Source organism: Pteropus alecto, unplaced genomic scaffold, assembly GCF_000325575.1.
Source record: "Pteropus alecto unplaced genomic scaffold, ASM32557v1 scaffold160, whole genome shotgun sequence".
NCBI classification, from domain to species: domain Eukaryota; kingdom Metazoa; phylum Chordata; class Mammalia; order Chiroptera; family Pteropodidae; genus Pteropus; species Pteropus alecto.
The window spans coordinates 667,276-692,179 of NW_006429864.1; the positions used below are offsets into that span (position 1 = coordinate 667,276).

The 24,904-nt window shown below is 49.0% G+C and overlaps 1 protein-coding gene across 1 annotated transcript in view; it reads right to left on the reverse strand.

Moving 5' to 3' along the window:
* CPAMD8 (C3 and PZP like, alpha-2-macroglobulin domain containing 8) overlaps window positions 1–24,904 on the reverse strand; it is a 66,867-nt gene that overhangs the window by 22,867 nt on the left and 19,096 nt on the right. The window contains 12 exon segments of the mRNA XM_015586310.1: window positions 580–710; window positions 1,253–1,406; window positions 3,502–3,733; window positions 6,415–6,477; window positions 9,383–9,525; window positions 10,985–11,146; window positions 12,491–12,640; window positions 13,228–13,400; window positions 14,634–14,817; window positions 19,040–19,168; window positions 21,958–22,128; window positions 23,473–23,700. Coding sequence (XP_015441796.1) covers window positions 580–710; window positions 1,253–1,406; window positions 3,502–3,733; window positions 6,415–6,477; window positions 9,383–9,525; window positions 10,985–11,146; window positions 12,491–12,640; window positions 13,228–13,400; window positions 14,634–14,817; window positions 19,040–19,168; window positions 21,958–22,128; window positions 23,473–23,700 — 1,920 coding nt within the window.

Genomic DNA, 24,904 nt, shown 5'->3' on the forward strand with positions numbered 1-24,904 from the left:
TGACACAAAGGCTGCAAGGACCTGATGCCCCATCTGATGTCCTCGAACACCGAGAAGGGGATGCCTGGGTCTGCCAAGGATGGGCTCTCTGTCCCACTGTCTGTCCCATACAACCCCTGTCTCCTGTCTCTTCCATCCATGCTCCTGTTTCTGCCCCTTCCACAGATCTTCCCCAAAGAATAGAAGGCAGCAGCTTGTTCTCTTAAAAGGGAGCACCTGGAATTACACCCAATATGCCTCTCGAGAATTTGGTGTGACCAGCACAGCCCCCATGGGGCTCTCATCTTTCAATACTTCTTTTATTACCATTACATGGTAAGTTGGAGCCACACTTCCCTGCAGCTCTAGCGAGTCCCAGGCCACTTTGCCACAGCTGGCTCTGTGCTGTGGAGAGGAGCTGGATGCCGCAATCCTATGGCGAGGCAGTCCGCTCACCTTCCCCGAGCCCCAGAGGGACCATGGGATCTGCCCTGGCCCTGGCTCAGGAAGGGACCGGATGCTCAGGCTGGGCTCTCAGGGAATTGGGCTCTCAGGGAATCAGGCCCTGGCAAAGCACTCCGAACGAGGGTGTGCACTTACCTCAACCATCACGCTGCGCCTGATGTGGTCCCTCCCGATGGGGACCCTCCTGTCAGTGTAATTCTCCTCCGGGTGTTTGATGGACTTCCCATCCCGGCAGCAGCTTATTTCTCCATAAGCTAGGGCTTTGGCTGCAGAGATGTGAATCCTCAGTACTGCTCTCAGAACACAGAGCTGTCCTGTCCCCCACCTTCGTACCAGGTGTGCATATGTGCATATGCATGTGTATGTGCAAGCAGCAGGTGCATGTTTGTTCATGCATTTGTGTGCTCATGTTAGTATGCACGTACATGGTTGTGCATGTACGTATTTGCATGGTGTGTGCATGTATGCATGCATGCATGCATGCACGTGCATGTATTTACATGTGCGTGCATATGTGTGCATGGGTATACTAGTATTTGTGTGTGCATGTTTGTGATGCATCTGTGTTTGCATTGGTTTGGCATCTTAAGAGCCTGGCTCTCCCCAGGTAAGGCCTCAGGCTCCACCCCCAGAGGCCATCTCCCCCTACCTCCACACTATTCCCTCTGGCCTGCTTCCCCAACTGCTGTCCTGTCTCTCTCCTGACCTCACCTGCTGCTCCACCTACCCCTTGCCTGTGCCTATGGTCAGAGCCTGGGCCCCTTGGTGACCTGGAGGGTAGGTGCCCAGAGAAGCACCAGGCCCTCACCTGTGATGTTGCTGAGCCCCAGGTCGCTGAAAGACAGAACCACCCAGGTGGGCTTGGTCTCCCCGGGGGCCAGGCACATCTTCTTGGTCAGATGGCGTTTGCCAGGATGCCCGACAAACCGGATGCCCTTGGGCACCGAGATCTTCACGTACACCTGCAGAAGGTGGCATGTACTCATGGTGCCTGGAATCTGAGGCCTCCCAGCACATCCCACCACCCAGAATCCACCACCAGCCTGTCAGCCCCCTCCAAAAGCCATGCCCTCCGTGGGAGGCCCCCTTTCCAGTTTCAATCAGAACCAATACTCATCATTGTCCTGCTGAGAGTTCTCTTCTTCCCTCAGCCCCCCAAATGACACAGGTCCAGTTACCCTTCGGGACCAAGACCAGTTCAAGGGCAGCCTCTCCATGTCCCCACTGGAGCATGGGCTGGGAGGGACCACTCCACCAGCAGGCCCCCCAGAGCACTTCCTCCGACCCTCCAACCACCGAGTCCACGGCATCATAGAGCTCTGTGGGTGTGCATGTGCGTGCATATGTGTGCATGTGTGTGTTGTGTCTGTGTGTATACTCATGTGCATGTATGCAAGCCTGGCACTCTACACACGTGTGCATGCCTGGCACTGTACACACTAGTCTCTATGTACACACGTTTATGCCCCCCAATCTAGAACAGGCTCTTTGTTCCACAGCCATTTATCCAACCAGTATATCTGAAGGACCTAGTGGGTGTAGGCGCCTTGCTAGGAGCTAAAGAAAAAGAACTGAATAAAACACTGAGCCTGGGGCGGTGAGAAGGGCCAGGTTGAGCTCTCACGCCCAGTTTATGGATTGGGAAATTGAGCTGGTAATTGGAAATGCCAAGCTAAAGCCCAGAGGGTCTTCTGGGAGCAGTGAAGCCCAGATGTGTTGACACAACCCCCTAGACTTCCACCAGTCTAGGTGCCCCCTTCAGGTCACAAATTCCAACAACTCCCTCCCTGGCCCGATGTCTTCATTTTTCAAGAAAAACCAGGAATCTGTTTTGCGTGTGTGTGTGTGTGTGTGTGTGTGTGTGTGCGTCTGTGCGCATGCGTGTGGTGAAATCTCTTGGTTTCTGCAGTGTCTCTGGTATGGGGCCACAGCTCACATCTTCTGCCCTTGGTGTGAAATGAGCCAGCACTTGGGCAGGGCCGGGAGAAGGACAGCCATGTCCCCAGCTAGCCAGGGCGAGGCTGAGACCCGCAGCCAGAGCTGTGGGCCAACCTTCAGAGAGCAGGCTCGCTCCTAGCTGGACTCCTGATCCTGTGCCCCACTCACCCCTCTGCCTAAAGCCTCAGCTTACAAGCCCTGCCCCTGATGGCTGTCCCTAACCATGGGGACCCCTTCTACCCTCCCTTCCTCCCACCCACCAGCCAGGCTGAGATGGGGCTCGAAGATGATAAAGGTCAGGGAAGATGGGAGCCCCTGGTCTCCTCAAGCCACACCAGTGCACAGGCCCCACCCAAATGCCTTCCCCGTTGTGCCCGCACCTGATCTTGGTCCTCACAGGTCCCTCTATCTCACCTGTTGTCCTGCCTCATCACCAGGGTCTGAAATTCTCCCAGCTTCCAAGGTCAACCTCAAGCCCACCTTCCCAGGGGAGTTGTTACAGGCTAAACTACATTCCCCTAAAAGACATGTTGAGGACCTAGTCCCCAGAATCTGTGAATGTGATCTTATTTGGAAATAGGGTCTGTGCAGACGTCATCATCAAGTCATGACGAGGTCTTAGGGCAGACCTTAATCCAATGACTGAGGTCGTTCCTTATAAGAGGAAATTCGGACATAGACATTCACGGAGGGAAGATGATGAGACGCACAGAGATAAGAAGCCACGTGAAGACAGAGGCAGAGATGGGGGTTGCTGCCAAAGCCAAAGAAACACCAGGGGTTTTTACTGTCTGGTCCATTACAGAAAAAGTGTGCCAGCCCCTGTTCCATGCCATTACATATGATACTTGTACCCTCGTGCCAGGGGTACAAAAGTCAAGGATGGTGGTTCCATCATGTCTGTCACCCCCCAACCCCGCCATGCGCACATGCCCGCCCCAGCCCTGCCAAGCTTAGATGGCTGGTGAATTAGAAGCTGACCCCATCCTGCCTCTGCTTCATCAGTAACACATATGCTGCCCGCAAGGCTCCCCCAGGATGACCCGACCCTCCCACCTCCTGGCATCATAGATGTGGCCTCCACCACCAGGAAAGGCTGTTGGGGTGGGGGCTTGGTACCTCAGCACAGATGCCCATGTAGTTATAGATGCTGAGTGGGATCTTGGCCTGCTCCCCGCGCACCACGTGGCGGGGCAGCGTGAAGTCCACGAAGAAGGGTTTGAAGGTCTTCAGCAAAGTGGGCTCAGCGATGCCCAGGCCCCATGTGGTAGACAGACCCACAGCCTCAGCCACCCAGCTGGTGATGGAGTCAGGGACCTGCAAGTGGAGTGTCTCCTCGCCGGACGGGTCACTGCAGAAAGACGGACAACCCGTGGGCCCTTCTCCAGTGCCATGCCCCAGAGGCCAGGGGGAGGGGAACAGATGACTCCAGTCACATAGCCTCAGGGCCCAGGAAGGTGCCCCTGCAGTTTGGAAGTAAGCATTTAAGGCGCCACAAAGTGTGACAGCAGAAAGCCGTCCCTCCGCCTTGACTCGCTATGATCAGAAACATGAACTGCTCTCTCAGGGCAACTGTGGACACAAGACCCACAAAACACAGGTTCAGAGGTACAAACTTTGGCAGTGAGTGCACCGCCCAGTTTAGGGAAGAAAGATGCTGAATCGAGAGAACCAGTCACTTAAGGCATGCTTGTGTCCCCCAGAAAGGTATGCCCACGTCCTGACCCCTGGTACCTGTGAATGCGGCATTATTTGGAAACCCTGAAAACAGGGTCTCTGCAGATGTAACTAGTTAGGCTAAGGTCACACTGGAGTAGGGTGGCCCCTAATCTAATGACAGGTGTCCTTATAAGAAGAGAGAAGAAGACCATGTGAAGACAGAGGCAGAGATTGGGGTGATGCTGCCACAAGCCAAGGAATGTCTGGGGCCCCCAGAAGCTGGAAGAGACAATGAAGGACCCTCCCCTAGAGCCTCTGAGGGGAGCGCGGCCTTGGCAACACCCTGATCTCAGACTCCTGGTCTCCAGAACTGTGAGAGAATACATTTCTGTTGTTTCTAGTCCCCTAGTTTGTGGCCATTTGTTAGGGTGGCCCAGGAAACTGATGCAGGCAGTACCACCCTCGTAAAAAAGGAAAAGACAGACAGAAAGTCCATCGATAATTTTTAAAGTGATTACATGACAAAACAACAATATTTTGGATAAATATAATATATATGATTCAAATGAACTCCAGTTTCTTTTTATCCTTTCTGACGCAGCACTGGGAACCTTGAATTACACATCTGACAGCACTGCTCAAGAAACATGCCAGATTTTCCCCACCCTCGTCAATGGCATGTTGGCCACTCCAGGGTGGCTCTGAGGACAAACTTTGCTGTCTCCTTTGTGTTTCCAGGATATCCTTTTGAAGTCTGTCTTAGCTTTTGGTTCAAGAATGCTTGCTGGAAAATAAAGCCCACGACTGGGGAGAAGCCCAAAAATTAAAGCCCCTGGCCCGGCAGGGAAGCAGGCTGCTCCTCGCCTGTCTGCCAGGCCTGTTTCCCTGAGCCTGCCCCAGGGGGCCCTCGCCGGGCAGCCAGACCTCTCAGGCTATAGCATGACTCCACTGCCCATCAGGCCCTGCGAGACCTGCGGCATCTGTCAACCCCTCTGTGAGGGTCACATGCTGTCACCCCAATAACTCAAGCTCGGCCTCTTCCCATCTGGCAGAACTGTCATGGCTTCATACAGTAACAGCCGACAGAGGGGCAGGGAACATTCCAAATCTCAAACCCCGAATCCCTGGTTGTAACCCTCTGTGGCTCTCTACGCCTCCCCACCACAGCCTACACAGCCTTCACATTCCCTGCACCTTCCTCTGGGCCTTTCCTACCTCCCTCCAACCTTGTGGAATCTGCCAGCCTCTCCCGCCCCCCAGCTCTTGCCCGTGCTGGTCCTTCCATCTGAACACCGCCGTTCTTGTTTATCCATCTTGTGGGACTCAGCTTGGCCTCTGTCTGCCCTGAGAGCCTCTCAGGCTTCCCCAAAGGGTTCCTCTTCTGCCTCCCAAGCCCCGTGCCCAGCTCACCATGAGAACATCGACCCTACTGAAGCGTGAAGTCTCCTGGGGCATAAATCGTAAATTCCATGAGTCAGGGGACTCTGCCCACTTCGTTCAAGATGCCATTCCTGGCACCAAAAACATCGCCAAGCACCCAGAAAGCAGATGCATTTGAATAATGATGGCCAGACAGCCCATCTTAAACCTGGGGTCCCAACGCAAAATGCAATAATCTGGGTCTATGCTGACCAGGAGTTAAGCCTTCCCATAACGGGGACACACACATCCACAAAAGCAGCCTGAGAAACCCCCAGTGGTGTGCCCAGTTCTGTGCGGAGCATGTGCCATGTGCCTTGTGGCACCTCGTGCCTAGAAGGGAGCACTCGCTCGGAAGTGCCCACCCCCCCACTGGCCCTGGGAGTCTGAATTTTCACGCTTCACTGTTTTCCCAGGGCAGGCTACAACTACTTTCTACTTAGTGCCATTGGGTGTTCTCACACTGAGCATCGAAAGGAAAAAGCCAATTGCATCCGGCAGAAATTTGGCAGGGCACTGCTGCTTCAAGAAGAACTAAACGGGGGAAAAATGTGGAAAGGAAATGTGCTGAGAAAAGCAGCTTGTTTGGCGGGCAGGAGTCTAAATTCCCTGAGGAGTGAGGAGGGGGTGGGTGGGGTCAAGTTCATGTTCCAGGGAACTGTAATCGTTTTAATGAGCTCGTTATGCAAACAGAGAGGATAGAGTTACCCCAAGAGGGAGTCATAAGAGGCACGAAGCCCCTGCATTTCATATTTCATGAGCGGATGTCCAAGGCTGCAGCAGGATTCAGGGCTGACTTCATGGCTTTGGGTTTTATATGTTAGAAAAGGATGCCCAACGTCTTACTCAGATGTGGGTGTCAGATCTGCAGGCAAACGCACGGGGAACAATCTAGCCTTGTGTGAGTGCCTCAAAGTCAGCCCACAAGGACATCGAAGGAAAGTCCTACTGTACCTGATGTTGAGACACCGCCAAATCCATGTTTCTGGGAAAAAGGTCCTTTTCCTCTTCTCTGCTCTATAAAAATAAAAGAAGGAGTGATTAAAGTTTCATGGACATAATTTTGTAACCTGGCAGATTAACATTTTACTCAATTAGGACATAATATGTTAATTCGCTCACTTGTCAGTTAACCCTCAATTCACTTAGGAGTTAACATTCTGCCCAATTAGGATACAAAGCGTTAATTCTTTCGCTTGAAGGGGTTAACATTCTAGTTAATTAGGAGTAGAAGTGAGGCATCAAAGGATTGGCAGAGTCATCTTAAAATAATAGTGGTGCTTTATATCCTGAAGGGCCACAGGGACCACCCCGCATCCTCCCCTTTGTTAATTTTCCTCCGAGTTTGCCATGTTTTTCTTTTCCTGCACCATCGCATCACGCTCTCCACCTCCCCCAAGCTCTCCCTTTTCCTAAAGAGTGCCTTTCATTCTTGGTCCATCCTCAGAAGTCTCGTGGCTCACATTCCCTGGGGTTGTCCCTTCATTAAAAAAAAATAAACCTGACTCAAAATTTGGCCTAATCTCTCAAAATTAAAAATGGTCCCATTCTTTCAACCTGCAATACCTCCCCTAGGAATGCACCCTGGAAATACCCACAGGCACGTGTGCAAAGACAATCGGAGTGGTTCACAGCAGCACTAAGAGAATGAACAAGTAGCTGAAATCTCCATCAATAAGGGGACTGGTTAATCACATGATACTACATTCATACAGTGAAATATTATGTCAGCGAAAGAGAGTGAGGTAAGCATATATACTGTATGTACTAATGTGGAACATCTCTAAGACTTACTGTTGACTTCTCAGCTCTGTGAAAATAAAAAAAGGTATAGAACAGTATTACAATATTCTCCTGTTGGGTTTTTAAAAATTCCTAAATCCTTATATATGCACAAAAAAAAATTCTAGAATGATATCTAATAAATTATTGACCGATGATATCTAATAAATTATCGGCCTCTAAGAAGGTGAGGAGACCTTCATTTCGTTATATAACCTTTCAAACTGTTTGAAAAAATTTTAACCACTTGCACACTGTTAAGAAAAATATCTTGTCCTCAGAATAAGGATGTTATCCAATTACAAAAAGGCACAAATACCTGCCTTTTAAGGCATTTCTTTTGTCTTTCTGCATTTGGATTTATAATTGCCTTTGTGATTTTAGATTTCAGACCACACCAGGCCAAGCTCTCAGGGGACCTGCACATGGGAGGGAAGGGCCAGTATTCCACCTCCCTTATCCAACCACATCCTGGAAATGCCTCTGTGTGTGTCCATACTACGGTAGGAGGAGCTTGGTCTGGCCACACTCTGATTTGGAGTTTGGAAACTAAGACCCTTGTGGGCCTGCCTGACTCCTGCTAAATAAGTGGCCCAGGCAGGAAGAACCCAGGGGACCCAGGTACCCAGGAATCACTGCAGAGGGCCTACGGAGTTGAGAAGGATCTCGGTCTGGGCAGAGAAGGCTTAAAAGATAAAGAGCACTTTGATGAACAGGCCCATGAGGGCAGATGGTCTTCTGGGCTACTTTTGGTCCAGAACAAGGGGTCAAGAGTCTGGGGCCCATCGTTAAGGTTTCTGGAGAGACCTAGATATTTATGGACTGCTGACTACACTGACCCCATCCATGGCCCCCCTTGGTTCTGTGCTCTCTCTCAGAGGAGTGGGTGGAAGAAAGGATATCCAAAGCTTGCCTCCCCTGTTCCAGCCCTCATGCCCTCAAATCTAGAGAGAGTAGGGAGGCAAAGTCTTCAGAGCACCATTCTCCTTCCCAAGCTGGCTGGCTGAGACCGGGGATTGAGAAGCTAGTGGCAGAGGCAGAGGAATGAAGGGCATGGGCGAGAAAAGAGGTGGACAATAGGGGATCAAAAGGGAGAGACATGAGAGAGGAGAAAGTATCACCTCCTGTCAAATGAAGGTTTGCATGACTCCGGCGACAAAGCCACAAATCTAAGGGGGAGATGTGAACTTCTCTCTCTCAGTAATGAATGTTAGTAAACAAACCAAAAAATAAGAGTAAATATATGGAGGCTCTGCGTGCCACCATCAATAGGCTCAACCAAAAGTATGCAGAGAGCCCTTTACCCAATGAGAGGGATTTAGATATTCAAAAAGATGTGAGCATTTACAAACACTGTCCATATAGTCAGTCCCCAAAATAAAAACCAGACAATGGATACCATACAGACCATGTTCATTGGCTACAATGCACACTTGAAACAACTTTACAAAATGCATAAAAAAAATACTTTTAAAAATCACTTGAAAATTTAAAACACTTCTAGCTGAGTCACAGCTCAGAAAGGGAATCATTCCACAAGTGAGAATCTATCTAGAACACTTCATAACACGACTCTGGTGCAGCCAAAGCAGTGCTCTGAGGGCAATTCATAGCCTTCAAAAAAGAAAAGGTTTAAACACTTAGAGTTAAAATAAGAAAGACTAAAAAGTAATTATTTGGTGTCCAACTTGAGAAGGCAGAGGGTTGGAGCAGGAGGAGGAAGAGAGAAGAAGAGAAGGAATCGCGGGGGAAGCAGGAGGAAGGAAAAAGAGTAATAGAATTTTCTATTACTCTGCTCTGATCCTTCTGTCCCCAGGCAGGTCTGCTCCCCCAATGAACGTTCCTCTCTCTGCACCCCAACCCATGCATGGGGGTAGGGCCAAAAATTGGGAGGGGCAAGGCTGAATGCTCAGTGTCCCAGCCCAGTGGTAATTTTGACCCCAAGGAGAAAGTGAGTGATGTCTGAAGACATTTTTGGTTGTCATAACTCGAAGTGGTGCTATAGGCAACTGGTGGATGGAGGCCAGGAATGCTGCTCTATACCCTACAAAGCGGCCTCACCACGGAGAATGATCTGGCCCCAGCCTTAGACATTAACAGGGTGAAGTTAGAAAACCCTGCTCAAGGCAGTGGCAATTACCTGGGGAGTTGCCTGGAGGACGCCACTGCCACCAGGCTCCCCGTGTGGGGCTGGAAGGCGTGGACAGCCTCGTCGGTGTATAGGCCACCATCCTGCCGGTGGTTCAGGCTCACCAGGTCAGTCATCACCACCAGTCCTGTTTCCTAGGCAACAGACAACATCCAAACCCACGGTGGGGAAGTGGATGTGATGGCCCGAAGAGTTCTCATCATCCCAGGACCACTGGCCCAACATTGCTGCTGCGTCATGGCCCTGCTGTGGGCTTGGTGCTACAAACTGAGGGGGTCATGGCACCCAGTGATGAAAGGCCAACACGTTTGTGCCTCAGACACAAACAGCCATGCGTTTTATGATTCCATTGACATGAAATGTCCAGAACAGGCAAATCCATAGATACAGAAAGCAGCTGTGGTTGCCAGGGGCTGGGGAAGGGGGATGGGGAGTGACTGCTCATAGGGACAGGATTTCCTTTTGGGGTGACAGAAATGTTCTGGGACTAGATAGAGGTGGTGGTTGCACAACATTGTGAATGTGCTAAATGTCACTGAATTAACTGTGCACTTTAAAATGAGTTAATTTTCTGTTGTGTGAATTTCACTTCTATTTAAAAAAATCGATCGGAACAGTGCCTGATCCAGTCCAAGGGCTGATGACTGTGGGCTGCTGCAGTTATTACTATTATAATTATCCTCATCACTGTGCTAATTATTGGGAACAATGGGATGGAGGAGAAGCCCCATCCTAGACTGGCTGACTCTGCTTTGTGAATAAGGAAGTTAAATCTAGTTACTTTAATCAGAGACGGTACCCTTAATTCCAAAACCAGCAGGGTCCAAGGGTTCAAATTGCTAGGCATCCAACAGACATGCAATTGAAACATCATTTGTTCCAATATAGATATACAGATATAGCTAGATACGTAATAAATATATTTTAGCTAATACAGCAAAATAAGTAATTTTTTCAAATATATATTATATATATTTTATATACTAAACTTTTTAGCTGATACAGCAAAATGTTAATTGTAGGAATTTGTCCAACTTTTCCATGTTTGAAAAATTCCATAATAAAAATGGGGGTGGGTGAGGAATGCCTTTTAAATGATTTTAAAACATGGATGAAAAGCACCCTCCGATGCAACATGCATTTGAGTGGAGACTGCCAACCTGTGAGCTCCTGGTGTGACCTAGAATGATGCTTGTGTATGTTGCACCTGCTAACACCTCCATGACCCCTGTAACCAGGAAGGAGGCGGGCAGATGCGAGCCATGATTGTCATCACACGTGAACCTGCTGCTCGAGAACATGGATGGCCACCCGCTCCTTGGCCATGGACGGTTTTCCTTCCACCAAACTACCCTGAGCTCCATTGCTTCCTATCCAGATCAAGTTGTCAGACCACACTGACATTTTACTCTCATCTGCTTTGCAAATCAGAGGGTCCGCTCATGAGTTTTCACTGGGGAGAATCGCAATCAAGCTCCGAAGCAATAAAAGTTTGAAAGCTTTCACCCCCCATACTGTAGTCCCCAGACTCTTTGTTTCAAAGTGAGAGGAGTATGGAAGGGGGCAGTGGGCTCCAAGACCACCTCTCCTTACGGTGAAGGCAAACCCGGAGTCCCTGGTGACGCCCCAGGGCCACGGGAAGACAGAGGAGCGCCTGCGTCGTCGTGCTGTCAGCCCGGCCCACCAGAAGGGTCCATCTTCCCGTGACACCCCAAAGGCATCAGAAACGTCATAATCTTCCAATTCCCGGAAAACCTACAGGCAAAGAGCGGTGGGGTCAATCAGTTGAGGGTTTCCTTTAAACCCAAACCGGTTCTCGTGGGTCTGGCATGCTCCCGTCTCAACCTCCTTTCACATATATCACCTTAGGAGATGGGTGTCGATGGTATTAAAGATAATAGAAACAAGAAATAAAAATAAATAATAAAAAAAAATACAATAACATTTAAATAAAAATGAATAATAATATAGGTGCTGATCAGCCCTGCAACCAGGCCAGGAGGATACCTGCAGAACAAAGGCAGGTTTCTGCTGGACTACCAGCAAGCCATTTCCATAGCTGTGAAGGGGAAACAGTAACCAAGAGTCATTCCCTATGGCAAAAAGCATGGGGCACCTATGGATTAAAGGCTGAGAACTGCCAGCAGGCCTTTCTACATCTACTTACCTTTTCATGCTACATACTCTTCCCCTTCCTCACTGTATGTCCATATCAGAGGAAATGGGAACTAAAAATGGCATATAAACTGAATTCCCTGAACACTCAAGGTCCCTCTGGGTGCCTTTAGTCTGTCCCTCTATCCCTCACACTGCCCCTCATTCTCTGCCTCTGAGAGGAGACCACTCTGTCTGTGTGGAGTGTCACCCTTTTTCTAATGAACTTTCCTTTTGACTCTCGCTTTATAATGGAGCCAGAGCTGCCATGCCAGAGGAACTAGTTGCCTTGCATGACCTATGCCTCAAACCTTTGGAATGTTAAAACGGGGCAAAATAACCTTTACACTGGGCCTAAAACAACATTATGCTCCAAGGAACTGTTTGCAAAGACAGCAAGAAAGCAGTTATTATGACTACCAGACTAATGACTACTAGACTGAAAAAAATTTTTAATTGTTTAGTTAGCATCATTATGTTATGTTACCTGCACCAGTAGAAATGCCGCCTTCTATTAAGGTAATTGTTCACCTTCCCTTTCTCATAAATACCCTTTGCCTTTGTCTCCTAATCAAAACACTATTTGGGCTTCTGCCTGAATCAGTGCATCCCGGATAGCTATTCTTATTGATCTCAAATAAATGCTTGTTGCCTCTCCCTTTAAAAGGCCTTTTATTTTTACATTAGCAATAGTGTTAGCCCATTTTAAAGATGGACAGACTGGGGCCGGAGAAGTGGGACCTGGACAAAGTCACGTTGCAAGGGTCTAATGAATCTGATTCCAAGATCTTTCAACTGCACCAAAGCAGCAACAAAAAGGAGATTCACTAAGAAATGAACCCAATGGAGAGAGAGAATCTGGATTCACACGGGGCTCTTTATTTATTGGAAAGTGAGAGACCCCCATGGAGGTGCTAAAACCTGGCACCCAAGGGCCCCGCTCACCTGAACAGGAGTCAGACGAAACCCAGACCTCAGCAGGTAGACGCTCTTATCAACTACAGCAACACACACACAGCTGCCCCTTGCAGCCCTGACCCTCAGGTCAACAGCCTCCCCGGGTTGTGTCTCATTCGCTGAATACGTCAGTGAAACCTGGACCCAAACACAGCAGAGCAGTCAGGAGCTTGGCCGCGCCCTCCCAAACCACTCATCCACCCACCTGCCAAGGAGAGTCAGTCATCACCAGCCCAGATGGGACCCTGACCTTGTCGCCCAGGTGAGGACAAGAGTGGGAGGCAGAGTGACAGGAACTAGGCTGGTGGAACTGAGATATTCTGTGCAGAGGACAGGTGGGGTGGGATGGGGAGACAGGCGCTGGCCGAGGGCATGTTGCAGCCAGTTTTAAAGGGTGCAGGGAGAGGGTGCAGGAGGCTGAGCCCGCTGCTGGGGACATGAGCAGTGTCCCTTAGGTCTGGAGGCCAGTGGGGACAGAGAATAGCTGACCACTTTTCCCTGTGTGTGATGAATGCAATCTCCATCTCTGTGACTTTTGGAGATGCTCCAGTTAAGATGAAACTTATATTCCAATTATTGCTTAGAAGTTCTGCCTACGACAACACATGAAGTCTGAGAGGCAGCTGTGCACAGCCTATCCCAGCGTCAACACCCTGGGGACCCCAGCCCTGGATGGTGCTTGCCCATCCCTCCTCTCTCCCCCAGTTGGGGTCCCAACGTTCTACCTGATTTTCAAAGAAGGTCTCCACAGTGAACTGGAGGCTGTCAGCGACCCCTTCTCCATTCTCCCTGACATAGAAGACCAGCAGGCGGCCAACAGGGGCCATGCTGGGGGTTACAGCCAGTTGGAGAGAGGTCACGCACACATTGACCTCGGCTGCTGGGGCTGGAGGGGGCTCTAAGACAAGTCAAAGGTGGGAGAGAGAGGCGTGAGAATCCAACATCCCACAGTGGAACCACTAAAGCCCCAGGCTGCCCTGGGGTGACATGGGGCACAGTGTGAGGAGGTGCTGACCCAGGGCAAGTGCTCCATAGACACTCACACCCCTTCCATTTCACCTAAAAGGGAAGGGAAGCCCTGGAGCATGTAGGCGCACAATGCCCACAATGCCCGTAGGCGCACAATGCCCATTCAGGGGATGCTACTGGCATCTAGTGGGTGGGGGCCAGAAGGTGATCAACACCCTGCAGTGCACAGGGCAGCCCCCACCGCAAAGAATGATCTGTCCCTAAACATCACTAGGGCCGAGGGCAAGAAAGTGACTTAGCATGAGAGAGATCCTGTCTGTCTTCCCGTCTATCTATAAATCTGTCTATCTATGAATCTCTGTATCTATTTTCCACGAGTCAATTCATCTATCCATCCACCCACCCATCCACTCACCCACCTATGAATGAATCCATGAGTCAATCTGTCTATCTATAAATCTATGAATCTATGAGTCAATCTGTTCATCTGTCTGTCCATTCATCCATCCATTTATCTATGTCCATCCATCCGTCCATCCGTCCATCCATCTATGATTCTATCTATCTACCCATCTATCCATCTCTCTCAGGGATTCTCACCCAGTGAGATGTCCAAAGACTTTTTAGGTTTCACACTGTGTGTAGATGGGTTGTTATAGGCACCTAGTGGGTGGAGACCAAAAATGCTGTTCCACACACTACAGTGCATCAGACACCCCACCAGAGGATGACCTGCCCTCAAGCGTCCATAGTCCCCACTTTGAAGATGCTGCTTTAGACAGAAGGGCTGTGAAAAGAAGGGAGCTGGGGAAGACCAAGGGGAGGAGGTGGGTCTCATGAGGAGCACAAAGAGTCAAGGAGAGGGAGGAGGAATCCTAGGTGGAGGAACAGCCTGGACAAAGTTAGAGAGGGGTCTTGCAGATGGCAACACGGCAGAGTATGGACCTTTACAGTGACTGACCTCCCCTAGTCCCCTGAAAACATGCAGCGAGGATGCCCTTCCTCCTGAACCCAATTCTGTCTTGCTTGGGACACGTGCCCTCCGCCCTGAGGCAGGCTCCCTCTTGGCTGCGTCTGGCTCACTCCTCCTATCTGGGGCACCCATCCCAGTCTCAATGGTTCAGAAGAAAGAACAGAACTTTCAGCCTACAGTTTGGCTCACCTGTCTCGGAAAGGTGTGTTAAGCGAATCGGTTTCTCTGGGGTTGCTCGCCTGCTTCTCTGCTGGGTGATGTGGGCCGGCTGCTGGCCTGAGAGCACGATGTTACCTCGTGCGGCCACCTCGTAGTACAAGGTAAAATTGCAGGGACATGTGGACTTCACAGAAAAGTGGGCTTCCTCCCCGACCTGTGGGAGACATGTAGCACAGAGGGCCCTGCCTGGCACCCAGAAGCCAGCACCAATGCCACAGCCCACCTAAGGAGACGGCTGCTCTGGGGCCACCAGGAGGTTTGGATGGCTGAGGAGGGAGCATACTGGCCTCAGGGCAGATTGCCTGGTGTCCCATCCTGGCTGTGGCCATGTCCCCTTGGCAGCCTCAGCTACTGCTCCATAAATGGGGCTGTAGTGCACACAAAATGTGATAACAGTATGGAAGCCTCAGTGAGGTGTCATGTAGTGAAGAACTGAACTTGGCCCAAAAAGAGGTCTGGAATGTGCCCCCTGCTCCTAATAAGTGATCTCTAAGCCACTGAAATGTCCTGCCTGATAAGTCTTTGTTTACCTGGGGTCTTGGGCCACATGAGATATGATTTACAGTGGGGGCCTTGGGCCACACTCTATCAGCCTGATCTCTGGAGGGGCTGGAACTGAGGCCAATCAAACATGTCTATGTGACCGACTCCACAATAAAAACTCTGGACGCTGAGGCTCACTCAGATGAGTGTCCTTGCTGGCAGTACACCATGCATGCTGTCACGCATTGTTGCTGGAAAAGTAACATTGTCCATGGCTGCGTGGGGAGAGGACAAGCAGAAGCTCACATTCAGAACTCTCCTGACACTGCCCCGTGCTTCTCTTTCCAGGGCTGATTTTAATCCGTTTTTCACTATTATATATTGCAACCGTGAGTATAACAGCTTTCAGTGATTCTGTGAATGTCCCTAGAAATTAAAAAAACCTGAGGATGGCTTGGAGATCCCTAAAGTCTGCAATTGGTGTCAGGAGGGAGGGTGGTGTTGGAACTACTCCTTCACTTTGCAGGTGCCAGTGCTGCACTGGGCTGGGCCTTCTCATCAAATGTGCATCTGACAAGTTGGGTCCTCTCATAATCCCCATGTTTCCAGAGGGGTAAACTGAAGGCTCTAGCCCTTCCTAATGTCAGCGTGTGCCGGAAGACACACATTTACTGATTTCAAGACCTACTACCGAGCTGTAGTAATAAAGACAGTGTGGTGATGGCATAAGGACATGTAGGCTAGAACTGAGCTTCCAGAAATAAACCCACACATCTATAGCCCAGGGATTTTCAATGAGGGTGCCAAGAATATTCAATGGGAAAAGGATAGTCTTTTCAACAGATGGTGCAAAAGACTGAAGTTGGGCCCTACCTCACATCGCATATAAAAATTAACTGGAAACAGTTCAAAAAACTTAAATGTAAGAGCGAAAACTATAAAACTCTTAGATAAAAACATGACCTCGAATTTAGCAATAGTTTCTTTTACCTAGGGCACCAAAGCACAAGCAACAAAGGAAAAAAATAACAAGATAAACTGGAATTTACCAAAATTAAACACCATTGTTGCATCAAAGGACACTATCCATAAAGTGAAAAGACAACCTAGGGAATGGGAGAAAATGTTTGCAAACAATATATCTGATAAGAGTCCAGTGTCCAGAATATATAAAGAACTCTCATGAGTCAAAAATGAAAGGTAAACAACATTTAAAAAGTTAAAACATTAGGGGAACCTGGATAAAGGATATATACACAGGAACCACAGGCCTGGATTCTTCGCAAAAGTCATGGTGATGAAAAGGTGTGGGCACTGTTCCAGATCAAGTGTGACTATGAACACAGAAGAGCCAAATGCAGTGTATAAATTGATCCTGAATAAAATGCACACACAAATGCACGCATGCGTACTCACGCATGTGCACATGCTCATGTATGCATATGCACACACACGTGTGTGCACAATTGTGCAGATACACATGGATGTGCACACACACTAGATATATTACATCTTGAGGACACCTTTGAAAATTTGAATATTGTCTATGAATTTAAAAATATGATTGAATTAATGTAATTTTCTTAGATGTGACAATAGCTTTGAGGTCGTGTTGAAAAATTTCCTTATTTGGGGGATGTAGTATGCTATGTGTAACTTACTTTCAAATGCTACAGCCAAAAAATGTATAGAGAAATGGATAGATGGGTGGGTGGGTGGGTGGATGGATGGATGGATGGATGGATAGAGGCAAATGTTAATTCATAAATCTGGGTGAAAGGCGTATGGTTGTTTATGGCCCACAGACCAAAGTTGTCTATTGCTACAGAAAATAAAGGAGACCTCCTTTTATGGTAAGAGTACTGTCCTCCTTTCAAATGATGTAGAATGGTGGCTCAGTCCCATGATACAAAGCCACTCTCTTTTTAACAATAATACGATGGAGCCCTGATCTAAAGCCACCAAGCCTGTCCTCATTAAAAATTAGTAGATTAGAGGCCTTAAACCACAAGGTGAGGCTTTCCTCTGGTAAGAATATCTTTCCTAAAGAGCTAGAACCTTGGCTCCATGTTATTAAAAGTTCTCTCTAAATTTGTAAATATCCCCATTATAAAAAGACAAACAAAAGTACCCTCTGTTTGAAATGTTGGGTAGAAAGAAGGAAAGAGCACAAAGCTTTCTCCTCTTCACCTGCACTAGCCCTGTGGCATCACACCAACCCAAAAGATTGAAGTGACATTCCTTGTATACAGAGCAGCTCCTCCCTGCGTGTGCCTCAGTGCCGGAGGAAGGGGAAAGGCCCTGGACACAGGGCTCGGGCTGGAAAACCAAGCACAGACACTCTGGCCCCAGTGCCCCTTGATGACGGTCTGGGGGTGGGGGAAAGCTGGAACCGGCTGACCCGATTCAGGCAAGAAGGAGACGTCCCTCTGAGAGGAAAGTCTGAGTGACCCAGCCAAGTTCTCACCTACTGGGAACAACAGTATTGGCAGCTGGGGACACAGGGCTCCTTGCCGCCCCACAGGAAGGCGGCCAATGGCAGTGTCCCCACACCACGCTGCTGGTTGAACAGCATTGCAACAAGAACGGTGTGTTCAGCCAAGCTGGGCACAATCTCGTCTGAGTTTCTTATTCTCATAACTCCTGCAGAGAGCTGCCAAGCCTGGGAGACAGGCGTGATGCCGGGATTCCTCCGAGCTGCATCCCAGGGGCCCCTTGCAGCCTTGGGTGTGGGCGGAACTGCCAGAACTTATGGGGCTGGTAGGGCCTGGGAGCCCATGGCAAACGGTTTGCATTAGAAGCAACGCTGGCAAGCCTGCCAAGACCCATGGCAGCCAGGGTCAGCCTTTGGTGCTCTAGTTAAGGGCGTTAACGGAGGGCTTTGTAAAACATATAGTTATATAGCGCTAAACAGGTAAGGGACTACACAAACCACAGTTCGCCCACGCCATACGATGGAATATTATTCACCATTAGAACGAAAAAAGCTCTTGAGTCATGAAAAGACACGGGGGAAACTTCAATGTAAGTTGGTAAGTGAAAAAAGCCAAACTAAAAAGGCTACATACTGTATGACTCTGACTATACAACATTCTGGAAGATGCGAAAGTATAAAGACAGTGAAGAGCTCAGTGGTTGCCACGGGCTACAGGGAGGGAGAGATGAATGGGTGGAGCACGGAGGATTTTTAAGGCAGTGAAACCATTCTGTATGATACTGTAATGGTGGATATACATCATTATACATTTATTCAAACCCACAGAATGTGCAACACCAAGACAGAAGCCTAAGGTACCCGGTAGTTTTTAGTTTGTGATAATGCACCGATGTTGCTCATCCATTGTTAACAGACGTGCCACACTAATGCTACTAATCAGGGAAACTGTGTGCAGGGGGCAGGGGTTCGTGGGAACGCTTCCAATTTTCTGCTCAGTTTTTACAGATCCTCCCCACACACCTCTCCATGCATCTTACTTAATTGGGATCACAGAATAACAGACTCAGGAAGCACCAACGTGAGACCCAGCTCTTTCATTTCATTTTTATACTCGGTGTGTCTGGAAGTGTCTGGGTGGAAAACTTTCGCTGCCTTTGCACAAGAAGTGAAGCCTCCAGAAAGCGGGGAACCCGTCTCAGGCCTGGGAGCGGTGGCACCCTGACGGCAAGAGTCATGTTTATCATGGTAAACCCTGGGCCACAGCCTGAATGTCCATCATAATAAATAAATTATGGGCATTCATTTTGAGGAGTACCCCCCTTGCTGGAGGAATGGGGGCTCCAGCATCAGCGTCACCATTAGCCCTGCTGGGGCATGTGCAGGTCCCCTGGAGGCATGTGTACTCCCTATCCGGGGCCCAGTCCTGCCCAAGGAAGGTCCTACCTGAAAGCCTTACCTGCAGGGGGTGGGAGGGCGGCTGCAGCTGCAAGTAGCACTGGCTGGGGGAGTACCAGCTGCTGAGGGAGAGGTAGCTGGGCAGGTACTGGGTCCCCGCAGGCTTTCCATTGAGTGCCGTCACCTTGGTCTGAAGAAGAGAGGGTACTTGGTCAAGGCCTGGGCATCTGGGAAGGGGGTCTTTGGGATGCTTCTGCCTACTCTGCCCTGCCCTGCAGAAAAACCCTCTCAAGCTCTAGTTTCCCTTTGGGGAACATCCTCTCCAATTCTTAGACAATAGGGTCCAATGTGGCTAGCCTGTTCTTCCCAGCTCTGTGGGAAGCAAGTGTCCAAGTGGCCACAGGGTCTTGGGGATTGGCTCAGGCAGCGACAGGTGGCCCACATGGCCACATTTAGGAATAAAAACCCCTTCCCTCTGTGTGCACACATGTACACCTCCCTGTCCTCAGGCTTGCCAGCAGCCCCACTGGCTTCTCAGAATATAATCTGCCTGAGGAGTGAACACAGGAGGCGGCAGTCAGGAGGAGTGACTGGGCTGGACCTGGACCCACCTGGAGCTCACGGCCCTGCCCCTGCACATCCCAGGCCTTGGCAATTATACTATCTTTGCTCCTTTGACAGTTTGAGCCTGTTGCCTTCAATTGCTGTAAAAGAATGCAGCTAACAAAAGAGAGACATCAGAAGAGGGAACCTAAGAACTCTGTGTGATAGAGAATAAAGAAGTTGCAGAGCTTCTGAACAAGATGGTGGAGTAGGTAGACGCGGTGCTCACCTCCTCTCACGACCACATCAAAATTATAACTAAACTATAGAACAACCATCATTGAAAATTGTCTGGAGTCTAGCTGAACAGAAGTCCTACAACTAAAGATATACAGAAGAAGCCACCTCGAGGTTGGTAGATACAAAAGAATTAAGAGGATATAAAGTATAGCATAAGGAATATAGTCAATAATATCGTAATTGCTATGTACAATGTCAGGTGGGTACTAGATTTATTGGTGTGATCACTTTGTAAGTTATGTAAATGTCTAATCACTATGTTGTACATCTGAAACTAATATAATAGTGTATGCTGACTGTAACTGAAAAATAAAAAATATATATTAAAAAAAGAAAGGATAAAGAAGTTGGCCAGGCTTCCACCCAGCTCCTCAGAGGCAGCCTCTAAAACTCTCTAATTTCCCCAGCGATGAGAGTGTGTTTGTTTCTTGGTGGGTCCTGATAACACGTGCTAATGAGATGACTCAGGATAGGGATGGCCACACCAGAAAGGCCAACCATGTGATTAGAGGGTTGGGGCTCTGAGCCCCACACCATCCTGATCTCCGGGAGGGGAGGTGACTGGAGATTGAGTTCAGTCTTGGGGCCCATGGTTCAATCAATGGCACCTCTATAATGAAACCCTAATAAAAACCATAGACACCGAAGCATGAGTGAGCACCCCTGGCTGGCAGTTCTCTGTGTGTTTGTCACACGCTGATGGGCCAGGAGGGCGATGAGTCTCAACTCCACGCAGACAGCATGAGAAACTTCAAATCCGGCACCCTCCCAGCTCTCACCCTAGGCATCTCTCTCTTTACTTTGGCCTCATTCGTATTATATTTCTATGACAAAACTAATTGCAAAAGGTTCAAACTTTGGGTTACAAAATAAGTCCTGGGATGAAATGTACAGCATGATGACTTTAGTTAACAATACTGTATTGTATATTTGAAAGTAGCTAAGAGAGTAGATCTTAAAAGTTCTCATCACAAGAAAAAAAATTGTGAAATTATATGTGGTGATTGATGTTAATGAGAATTACTGTAGTGATCATTTTGTAACATGTACACATACTAAATCATTGTTATACACCAGAAACCAATATGTTGTATGTCAATTATATTTCAATGAAAAATAATTAGATGTTTAAAATTGGTTTTGCTTTATAAAAAAATTAAAGACCTTTTCCCAAGCAGTATTTGGTAATAGAAATAGAATATCTTTCCATAAAAGTGACATTTTTGGAAAAAGCTAATTTTTAGAAGTATCTATGAGGGAGAAAAATCATTTGGCTAACTCTGATATTTGAGTCATTTGTGGGCTTTGCTGCTAGATCATTGCTAAAGGACTAATGGAAATAAAAGAATGTCTTTTGATGATTTTTTTAAAAACCTGAAATTGTATGGTAGTAGGGCAGCAGGAACCCTCACATTTATAGCCAGTTGGTAAAAAGTGTGGGTGGCCTGGGGACCCTGACCTTGTGGCTTTAGTGGTTAAAAATCTTTAAGGACATGTCACCCACAGAGGACACAAAGGCCACAGGTGTCCTTGGCTCACACCTACACATTTATTCTCAGCTGCCCCATCCCCACCATCCCAGTGTTCATGGGGCTGTCACAGAGCCGGGAGCTGGGACATCTGTTTCTGTTGCTCCTGCTCCTCCTTTCCCTGATAGTGGGGACACCAAGTCCTATCAATTCTACCTCAACAGCTCCAGGCTTGGTGCCCTCTCCATCATCATCTCCTGTCTGGCTACCTGTGGTCCCCCAGCCACCCCTCACTGGAACGGTTGTTGAGTATCAAAATTCAGATCACTCTATCCCCTGACACTACCTTCTGAGTAAACCCAAGCATGCCTGGAAGGTGGGAGTTAGCCCCACTGGCTCCCAACTCCATATCTTCCTGAAGTGGCTCAGTCTGGCTGGGCACTTACAGGACCCAACCACACTATAATGGTGGGCCTCTGGGCCTCTGCACATACTGTCCCACCCTCCCAGAAGCAGCCTCCCACCTCACCCTAGAACAGCTGAGTTATCTGTACCCCTGTTGCATTCCCCCATCAGACTGTGACCTCCCTCGGGGCAGAGAGAGGTCCCAGTTCCACTGAGTACATGCCTGCTGGCTGAATGACAAGGGTCTAGGCGACTCACCCACCTCCAGCCACACGTGCTGTGCTGACATGGGGATGGAGGGGATTTCGAACCCCACCAGCCCTCCCCGGGACACAGATTCAGTGGTGTAGATGTTGTCTTTCGGTGTCAGCTCTGCCCTGATCTGGACTGTCACGCCTTCTGCCGGGCTGCCGTCAGGGTAGGAAAGCTCCACCTGGAAGGGGTCACCAAAGATTTGATGTGGTTAGATGACACTCCCTAAACTGACCTATAGACTCAATCTGACCCCACCGGAACCCCAGCCAGCTTCTTTGCAGAAATAGACAAGCTGGTGCTAACATTCATAAGATGTGGCAAGAGGCCTCAGGCAACCAAAGCAATCCTGAAAAAGGAATAAAGAAAGAGTACTCACACATTACTATTTCAAAAGTCACTACATAGCTACAATAATCAAGACAGTGTGGTATTGATGTAAGGATAGACATGGAGACCAATGGGATAGAATGGAGAGTCCAGAAATAAACCCACACATCTACAGCCAGCTGGTCTTTGATAAGGGTGCCAAGACCGTTCAGTGGGGAAAAGTATAGTTTCTTCAACAAATGGTGCTGGGACCACAAGATCTCCACACGCAAAAGAATGACGGGGAACTCCCACCTCACACTATATACAAAAAGTAAATCAAAATGGATCACGGACCTAAAAGTACGAGCTAAAACTATGAAATACGTAGAAGAAAATATAGGAAACCTTCATGACCTTGGACTTGGCAAAGAAGTCACAAGGTGCAAAGAAGTCACAGGCTGGCCGTGAGCCTCGAGCCATGCCAAGGTAGGAACAGAGTGGGCAATGCTATGGACAGCTCCCCGTGACTTTCAGATCTCACTCATTCAGGCAGGCAGAAAAGGCGATCAGAACGAGAGGTTCAGAAGACATGAATGTTGTAAAAGAAATATGGTCAGTGGGCCCTGAGGGACCCTAGACTGAGTATTCGGTGACAGAATGATGTTAAACCTGTGTGATCCCCATTAATAGCTCTGTTCTTTAATGCAGATGGTGGATAATTTCTCAGCTGTACATGAAATGCTCCCTTTTCAATTAATCGACAGCCCCAAGCCCTTTCTTCATACACATTTTGACCGCACATGTGGTACTTTAGCTTCTACTCCAGTTGGGACCCTAAAATCAAGGGGCACATGAGCTGTGTCTGCATGCTTGGAACAGTAGTAGCTGAGATCCTGGCACAAAGAGAGAAAGGATTTCAGATTTCTTCTGAAATCCCAAAGCAGAGCAAGAGGGAGACACGGTGCGAGGACCACCAAGATCCTGTGTGTGACAAGAGGGGTCACAGTGTGGGTAGTGGAGGCAGGCAGGGGTTAGGGTTATGGCAGCTTCCCTCTGAGGTGACACCAAGCTCTGCTGGCCTGGTTCCCCCAGCTACAATTGGGATCCTATTGCAGTGGTTTCACAGTGGCTTTCGGGCAGGAGCTGGGGTGGAAGGCAGCGCAGAGCCTGTGACCTTGGACAGCCCCTCTTGGGTACTAGTCCCAATGCTTACCATCCCCACATAGGACAGACCCGGCTTGAACTGCTTCCTGGTGACCTTGGAGTATCGAATGTCCACCAGCTGCCTCTGGACGGGGGTTGAGTCATCGAAGGCCACCTGCTGGCTCCCGTCCACAGCGGTTACAGTGGCCCAGATGCTGACCGTACCCCGGAAGTGCTCAGGGACGTCAGCTGGGATCATGTCCCTCACGCAGATGTCAAAGTCCTGGGAGCTGTGGATCTGGAGACAGGAAACACACAGGCTGTGCTCAGTCAGGGCTGCAGTGGCTTCAAAGTACGACTCTCAAACACACATCTGAAATCCAGGACTCTCCAGCTGCCTGGAGGGCCAGGGGGACATTCAGTGACACACTTGACCTATGCTGTGGGTCACTGCATGGGGATGGATCCCTGCTGGATATGCACAATGTCCCTGTCCGCTCTGTTGGGCAGGTGAGACAAGCCTCCTCCAGCCAAGCAACAGGGCAGGGATTTGAACCCACTGAGCCCCACTTCAGAGCATTTGTTCCCTTCCCATTTCTGGGGCATAGCACTCCCCCAGTCAACTCCTGTCTCAGGACCCACCCGGGGCCTGGCAAATCCAAGTCTGGAAATAGCCATGGAGTGAGTTACTCAGTAAATGAGAGAATAGGATAAGGGTCACCACCAGCAGGCAGCCTCAAGGGAGAACGAAAGAGACAGGGAGAAGCTTTGGGCGGGGGTGGGGAGGAGCTGGTGCTGACAGGGTTCGATGTGGGAGGCCCCCACACAGACACAGAATCTCCAGGACATATGAGCAGGTACACTGCAACACCCTCACAACGTAAGGTTAAGCTGGAGAAGAAAAACAAAAACCAGGTTATAAAACTTGACATACACGGGAAGGTGAAGTCATGCAATTTGGGAGTTTGTCAAATGGCTAAACACAGAGTCACCATTGAGAGGCTGAATAGACAAACGGACTGTGACAAGATCATGTAGAAAAAAGAGAACACTGGCCCACAGTCGGCAGGCACCAGCCCAGGAAGCCAACCCATCATCCACATGTCAGACTTGCATGAAGTCAGACCTCAACCTCTGGCTTATTACATAGTAACCTGTAACCACCGGCCCCCAGTGGCCAGGGCTTAATGAATAATTGACAATTTCCCTGATTTTTGCCCCACTTCCAAATTAGAACCGACTTAAGAAAGCTAAATGTGCATCCCTAACCCACGCTATCAGGCCCACTTCTAGTTAGCCGCCCACAGCTTCTTCAGGTCACCAGCCTCCAACGGGACATACCTGAAAGCCACCTCTTTTTTTCACTAAAAAGTTTTCCCACGTCTCTGCTTGCTGCTGAGTCTCTGCCAAATGCAAGTGATAATGGCTGACTACCTTGCTAAAGTAAACTCTGAATAAATAGCCTTTGTCCTTTCTTATTTAATTCCACACCATGTGACCCA